General features: G+C 30.6%; 1 protein-coding gene across 1 annotated transcript in view; it reads left to right on the forward strand.

Annotated features, from left to right (window-relative positions):
• LOC111697646 (cholinesterase 1) overlaps positions 1-8,652 on the forward strand; it is a 26,066-nt gene that overhangs the window by 10,192 nt on the left and 7,222 nt on the right. Inside the window, exons 9-13 of the mRNA XM_023467719.1 lie at positions 727-804; positions 1,018-1,058; positions 1,700-1,742; positions 5,792-5,862; positions 7,708-7,762. Coding sequence (XP_023323487.1) covers positions 727-804; positions 1,018-1,058; positions 1,700-1,742; positions 5,792-5,862; positions 7,708-7,762 — 288 coding nt within the window. The remainder of the gene's footprint in view (positions 1-726; positions 805-1,017; positions 1,059-1,699; positions 1,743-5,791; positions 5,863-7,707; positions 7,763-8,652) is intronic.

An 8,652-nucleotide genomic window follows, 5' to 3' on the forward strand; every position in this document is an offset into this window, starting at 1 on the left:
GGACTAATAAATGAGATTACGGGACTAATAAATGAGATTACGGGACTAATAAATGAGATTACGGGACTAATAAATGAGATTACGGGACTAATAATGAGATTACGGGACTAATAAATGAGATTACGGGACTAATATATGAGATTACGGGACTAATAAATGAGATTACGGAACTAATCAATGACAATTCGGGATGAATAAATTAGATTACGGGACAAATAAATAGCTTACAGGACGAATAAATCAGATTACGGGCCGAATTTAAAATTTTCTTTAAAACTCAAAAAAGGAAGATTTTCAATGACAGATTTTAATCAACCTTTTATTATTCATCCAGAGATCGGAAATTTTGTGTATGAGTATCGTTAATCTTGAACGTTTGATCTTGATACCCAATTAAGGCACTTTAAGATCAATTTTTAATCCCTGCAGGTTATGACCAAATTACAGGTAACGAAGCAGATTAGATTTTTCCGTAGATTTTCAAAAAACAGAGATCAATCATTAATCCCGGGATTTACAACTCAAAGGTTTTACTTCAGTTGGGATTTCAGAGTTAAATACTCCAAACCATACATGACAATAGCAAAACTATTGTTGTGTAAACATTGTATTTTTATGATCAATATGATAATTTTGAATTTGAAACGAAAAAGGGGGTGTGAACTCAGAATTGAAACAAATAAATATGTTTTAGAAAAAGAAAAACATCACTTTTTATAATTTTAGTGGTTCCAATTCCTCCATGTTGTATGGTGGCGAGCATTTTATGGATAAAGAAGTTGTTTTAGTAGCAATAAATTACAGGTAATCAAGAGTCAAGACATGCGCAATTTTAAACCAAATGCTCCGTACATTTATGAAATTTGGCGCCAAAATCAAATCAAAATACTCCCGATCTCTGCCATTGAAGTTTAGAAATAAAAATGACCGAACGTGCATTTTACCCATTTCAGAGCTAAAATGAAAATGAAAACCTGAACAATAAATGAAAAAAAACTTTTATTTTTGTACTTTTAGACTCTCAGTTCTCGGGGGATTGTTTTTAGACGGAGATAAAGGTGAGATTAGATTATAAGGAAAAATATAAAAATAAACAAATATATTGGAAATATATTTCCCGTGTTATATGTAATTAGATATAAAAAGAAAGGTACAAAAAGGTGAGAATAGTTGAGGATGGGGGTCTATTTCTCGACTAAAAAAGGTAGAGTAGTTGAGAATGGGGGGGGGGTCTATTTCTCTTCTAAAAAAAACTAAAAAATTCTTCTAATTCTAAGGGATTGTATAAGCGTATTTTTAAGTGCCCATTAATGAACAGATAACCATACCCGATTCACCCTTAATAGCTTTGTCTGGTCAGGTATGAATTAGATATCAATGTTTATAATTTTAGTTGCTCATTTCTACAGCAGGAACACATAATGGAATCATCAGAATAAAAAATAAATAAAACCTTACCCATTTTTCTTCTTCAATTGTTTAGAAAAAATTAGAATTCGTTCGTTTTTAAAATTATCGTTCATTTTCTATCTATTTCGTTAGTTTTACTAATGTATGGCCGATCAATTGATTCCTGCGCTCAGTGAGAGCGTTCGTTAAGTGAAATCGCTCGTTCTATATAAATCGTTTCTAAACTTTAAATCCCAAGAAACATATCCTTTGACTCGATCATGTTTTGAAGATCAATAATTGATTTCAGTTCCTGGAAACCAGGGGATGAGAGATCAAGTTCTAGCTTTAAGGTCAGTTCTACTTTATTAAATACAATTAACTCCTTCTACTTTATTAAATACAATTAACTCCTTCTACTTTATTAAATACAATTAACTCCTTCTAAATTCTTCTGAATCTCTTTTTCAATTTTTTCTAACAGTTCTACTTCTCAATGCTCCTTCTTGATAATCTTTCTCAATTCTCCTTCTCAATACTTCTTCTTACCTTCTCAATTCTCCATCTCAATTCCCCTTCTCAATTCTCATACTCAATTCTCCTTCTCAATTCTCCTTCTAATTCTCCTTCTCGATTCTCCTTCTGAGTTATCCTTCTAAATTCTTCTACTCAATTCTTTTTCAAAATGTTCCTTCTAATTCTCCTTCTAAATTCTCCTTCTATTTCTCCTTGTCGATTTTTCTTCTGAGTTATACTTTTCAATTCTCCTTCTAATTCTCCTTCTAATTTTCCTTCTAAATTCTTCTTCTAATTCTCCTTCACGATTCTTTTTCTAAATTCTCCTTCTGAGTTCTCTTTATCAATTTTCCTTCTAAATTCTTACAGTTTTCTTTCTAAATTCTTTTCTAAATTCTCCTTCTAAATTCTTCTTCTAATTCTCTTTCTCAATTTTCCTTCTATATTCTCTTTATAGTTCTCCTTCTTAATTCTTCTTCTGAGTTCTCCTACTCAATTTTCCTTCTATATTCTCCATAGTTCTCCTTCTTAATTCTTCTTCTAAATTCTCCTACTCAATTTTCCTTCTGAGTTCTCCTTCTCAATTCTTACTCTCCATTTTCCTTTTCTTATTCCAATTTTTTCATTTTCTTTTTCATTTCTCCGTATTAATGGCTTCTTTTAGATTTTTGTAATTTTTATACTAAAATTTTCCATCTCAATTCTCTATTCTTTTCATTAACTTTTCTCTCCATTTTCTTTCTTCAAGTTCTGTTTTCAATCCTAAAATTCTATTCTTTACCACAAACTCTGAATTTTTAACACCTATATATTTTCAACCGATTGTCGTATACTTTATATAATCCAAACTCTGAATTCTGTTATATTTGATAATCAAAGTTTTAAATATCAAAGGTTTTCAACATAAGGCTGCAAAGATATTGATTTTAGAAAATCAGAGTTTGTGGCAAAACCGTCCTTTACAATTTCTTTATTTAACCAACATCTCTTTTTCTTCAAAATATTTTAATATATTTTTTTTATATTTCCATCTTTAATGATTTGTAAATAAAAGAAACTTTTCTCAAACTTTAGAAAGTTTTTAAACGTAATAGGGTTGAAATTTAAAATCAGAGAATTGAACAATTCAATATCCTGAGTTTTCTTCTTTTTTCTTCTCTAACAATTCAACCCAACATAGTTCAGATGAAAACTGGAATTATTCAACTTTTTTCTTTATAAATAGACGATGCATTTAAGAGCTCTCTCATGATAAATATGAAATGACATCCGGATATATGTAGAAGCTAGAATATCCGGATATATGTAGAAGCTAGAATATCCGGATTTTATGTAGAAGCTAGAATATCCGGATTTTATGTAGAAGCTAGAATATCCGGATTTTATGTAGAAGCTAGAATATCTGGATTTTATGTAGAAGCTAGAATATCCGGATTTTATGTAGAAGCTAGAATATCCGGATTTTATGTAGAAGCTAGAATATCCGGATTTTATGTAGAAGCTAGAATATCTGGATATATTTGCTATGTAGAAGCTTGAATATCCAGATCTATGTAGAAAATAGAATATCTGAAAATATGTAGAAGCTAGAATATCTGTATATTTGTAGAAGCTAGAATATCCGGATTTTATGTAGAAGATATAATATCTGGATATATATAGAAGCTTGAATATCTGGATATATGTAGAAGCTAGAATATCCGGATATATGTAGAAGCTAGAATATCTGTATATATGTAGAAGCTAGAATATCTGTATATATGTAGAAGCTAGAATATCTGGATATATGTAGAAGCTAGAATATCCGGATATATGTAGAAGCTAGAAATATATGTAGAAGCTAGAATATCTGTATATATGTAGAAGCTAGAATATCTGTATATATGTAGAAGCTAGAATAAAATGTGTTTTAATGCGTATGGGCAAGTTTGATTTTCTTATGCTTAAGTGTTAAATATACTCAAATACACTTTAAAACACCTTGTAAACTTTTGTTTAATTTATATTTCAATAACTTACTCTTATAGGGACTGTACAGTATAGGGTACCCATAAAAGACCAGGTTGGGATATTTGTATGATGCAGACCAGAATAAATTGAAATTTAGTCATACAAATTCAGAATTTTTTTTTTAGATCAGACCAAATAGATTATCAAGTACAATAGGTGGCAACAGAGAAATAAACAAATTATACACAACGTCACAAGTGTCAAATATAACAAAGAAAACGAAATTGTCTCAGATTGGTTGACATGTTTTCTATGATTAAATAAAAACAGAAACTAAAAAGATACATAAAATTGCACTTATTTTACTGTAAGAAAAGCACTTTATTCTAAAATTATCACTATTATTGATAATTTTGTCGGACACAAAAACTGAATTGACACTTGTGACGACAGAATACAACTGTACTGAGAGTGTAAAAATTCTACGTTGCCGTCTATTGTACTTAACAATCTATTTGGATCAGACCACTTTTACCGTCTGATTTACTTTTCAGAAATATACACGTTTGAGCTATGTAGACTCTACGTGCATAGAGCTATGTAGACTCTACGTTCATATTTCTGATAAGTGGACCGATCTAAATTGATTTTTTTCCCTGAATTTGTCTGACTAAATTTCTCTTTGTGTATTAGGTTAGCGTCATTTGTTAAGGGATCCTCCAGGCAAAGATGGCAATATCCGATTTACAACGGCATTTTTAAATCTTTGCCTGTCCATCGAGTAAAGAGAGGTTTATATATCTTGAAAACCAGAACACTTCTAAAATGTAGTGAATGCATTAGATATTATTCTTTAGAATTTTGAAAACTGATAATATTTGAATTGTGGTTTCTCTACAAAAGTGACTTGTTTATTTGTACTGCAGGAAAATTATCAATATTGAAAACGTTGGACCCTAGAAATACAACAATATCTCCCACATCAACGATCAGATAAAGGTTTTAAGGGTTCCGTTGTGAATCGGAGATTGTCATCTTTGCTGGGAGGGTTGCCTAAAAATTGCGCTTACAGTCCCTTTAACATGATTTCTGATAAATGCAAAGGGAATTTTTAATTTATGATTTCAAGTTTCAGCTTAGATTATTTATTTTGTAGATTGACATCTTGCGAATTGGAAAGTTTTGAACAGAGTTAGTTCAGTTAATGTGCAAAAATATGTTCTGTTCTTTTTTTGGTGTTCAGTCAATCTGCACAAAGTGCTATTTTATGTTTTTTGGGAGGGGATATAATAATATGTTTTCGAAAAAAAAAATCCAAGCCGACCGAGCTGAGGCAAAATATGGCAATACTGATTGAAATACCACAAAGTTTCTTTTACAATGGGAAACAGAAAATTGAGACAAAAACCAATAAAAATCATTTTTAGGCTTTAGGGGCAGTGGATCTAGGGGCGTAGTCAGAAACTTGTCCAGGGGGGGGGGGTACATTTTTTTTCTTTCCAGGGCACCCCGGACTAACCAGAGTGAGAAGCATTCGGTTTCATATATTTGAAATCAAACGTGTTTTGGTCAATAAACCAACAATCTTTAAACTTACGGATTTGTTTATTTTATTCTTTTTCATTCAAAATGTATATGTAAACAAAAAAAAGTATTTAAAAAGGCTAAAATATTATTTATAATTGGTCAAATTGTGATCGAAAGTAACATCTTTCTGATATTTTGACAGAACCGTTAAATCTACGTGGGGAGGCTCAATACCTGGTGGGATGAATCATTTGGTGTACTGCCCCTTTTTTCCAGCTGTTTTCTTTGTTTATACTGTTCACTATTTTCTCCAGATGCCTAAAAGTAGTGCCGGTACATCAAATGAACCGGAGTTTTTAGTGTCGGTTTAAATACAATATGTTTAATGTTTATAATGGTTGATGTTCAGGTGGATTCAGGATAATATCGGGCCATTCGGAGGAGACAAGGATAGGGTCACAATTTTCGGAGAATCTGCAGGCAAAAGAAATATTTTCTCTATATACAGACAGATAGATATTCTTATTCATATAGCGGGAAATTAACTGCCAAGAAACCGCGCGAGCACAGAGTGCACAGTGTACACTATAACCTCGATTCTCCCGGTGTTATGCATGGGGACAACTCCCTTGCATGGGGCGAACTCCCCCTAAAGTTTTAACCATTTTAACACAATGTTAGACATAAAAAGCAATGTTAAAACAATGAAATTATTAGTTGACATATATTAAATACGCAAATAGTTCTTAAATGCATTTTAAAGGGGTAAAGGCAAAAAACACTTACTCGAGACATAGATAATCTTTATAATGTGTTTTTCAAATCAAAATACATTAATGAATATCGGAAAATGTCATGACATTACTTTTTATGTTTTAACATTGTGTTGAAATGGTTCGCTCCATGCATGACACCGGCACTCAATCTTCAGCTGTACAAATCAAGTTATCTACCTCATCATTGTCCAAACAAAGGTTTAAAGGATACCGTTGTGAATCGGACATGCCTTTCTATAAATGGAAGCTGTAACTTGAAGGTCGCTTACTGCAGTATATTGCCCCTTTAACAAGTGAAATGGGCAAAGAGAATAGAATATATATTAGAGTGGAATTTAGACAATCTCTCGGTATGAATTTTGCCAGTCCCATTCAGCCTGAAAGGGAGTTCAAAGTGTACAAATCATGTAAATGTTCACAAATTATATGCAGTAGAGTACATTAATACAGTTTGTTCCCTAGACTATGCATTTCAATTTTGAATTTTTTAAAGCGTTTAAATAAACTGTATAAAATGAATTAGGTGAATGAAAAACATCATTTGATTTATAGTTATAACGGAAAATCATCGTTTGTAAAGTGAAAGGCATAGAGTCTATGTGAAATGATCATTGGTCAAATATGAAACCAGCCTATTTCATAATTTGGTTTCTTTTAATATTAATTTTAGATTTTCTATAAAATGATGTTCCAGGGCCCAAAAGGTTATATAGCACAAATAAGTAAAGTACACCTGCAGTATGGAAACAGTACTACAAAATGGCCGTTTTACTCTTTTTTCTAGTAATATCCAATCTAATATATATTCTATTCTCTTTGGAAATGGAGTTGTGTGTGTACACTGACAAATTGCTGTGGTTTCTGTTCATTGAAGTATTTATAATCTTAATTATTCATACAGTCGTCTTCCTATTCCAAAGTTTTATGGGTCTTACTTATGAATACAATAAATAATTTATAGATGTCGTTTTCAAAACTTATTTATGCTCAATTGCCGCGGATGTTATGTGTTTTACTGAATTACGTAGTTTTGCAAAATCATATTTATAATTATATGAAGCTGAATGATAACTGTTCTTCACATTTACTCATCGTTCCGAAAATAAATTTATTCTGAGACTTCTAACAGAAAAATTTGGTTATGTTTTAGTAAATTACACATGTCCCTTCTTCCATTGTAGTATTTGACAAGGTAATAACAAGTATAATGGAGCTTTCGTTTGGCAGAAAAAAAACATAAATTAATAAACATTTTTTTAAATTAGGAGCAAATTCAACGATTAAATAAGAATAAATGTTCGACGAAAATTAAGCATTCGTTAATCGAAACTTTCTTTTTTATCTGATGTTTCTGTAAAGAAAAATTTAAAATAGCCAAATGATCAGGGTAACCACTGACCAAGTAGGACCAGCGAACAATGACCAAGTGCTGTTATTTTTTTTTCATTTTTCGGAGTGAGTATTGGAATCATTTTTGCTTAATTATTCAAATGCAAAATGAATGAAATGATAAAAAATTGAATTAAGGAATTAATGAATGAATCTAAAGGTGGTATGAGTGTGATGAATCATATTCTTTCTCCGATGTCAGCTGGACTTTTCAGGTCAAATATTTGTGTCTTTAAAATAACTTTATCAAAATTTATCAAATTCACAATAATGAATATATACATAAAGATTATTAAAATATTCAAAACATATGTTTAGTCTAAAATTAGTGAAGTGGTAAGAGAAAGCCTAATATTTTGTTTTTCAAAATTATGAACGTTTTGTTTAAAATTAAGAATAAAATGGTACGGATGCAAATTTTGTGGGACATGCCTAACATTCTGATCATTATTTCAAACAACATGATCATTTTAAAATTACTTTTGGTATTTCCATATTATGAACTAAATGTTAGGATTATTGATATCTAACTTTTGATCAAGTGAAAAACAAACTTTAGTCTTCAATTCACTTTATCTATTTAATGGAAGAGTTTCAAGGATTTCAACCTTTAATCTCGAATATATTTTAATCAAATAGTTTATTCTATATTCCACCGTTCAGAGGAATTCTAATAGTTTATTCTATATTCTACCGTTCAGAGGAATTCTAAATTGAAAGGAAGACTTTAGGTGAAAAGAAGTTGTGTCAAATTTTTATTTTGATTCTCTTATTTTTGTTTTAAAATTTTAATTTTTGTCAATATGTCAATATAATTTCTTTTCTCTACTGAGTCCTGGCTAAACAGAGCTGAAAACTTTAGAATGAGATATCCTTGATCCCGATTACTTAATCTGAGTATCCAATGTACACACTTTTGATTTTCTTCTTATAATTCTCTTTTTGAATATTTCTACTTTATAAAAGTTACGTTTGATAACAATTACAGATACAATGCTATATCGATTGGACTAGTATCAAATTAAATTAAAGTCGGCTGTCAGAAGCCGGCTTTTAGAGCATTTAAACAAATATAAGTTTAATCATGTTAATATGAACTTATTAA

Source organism: Eurytemora carolleeae, unplaced genomic scaffold, assembly GCF_000591075.1.
Source record: "Eurytemora carolleeae unplaced genomic scaffold, Eaff_2.0 scaffold133, whole genome shotgun sequence".
NCBI classification, from domain to species: Eukaryota; Metazoa; Arthropoda; class Copepoda; order Calanoida; family Temoridae; genus Eurytemora; species Eurytemora carolleeae.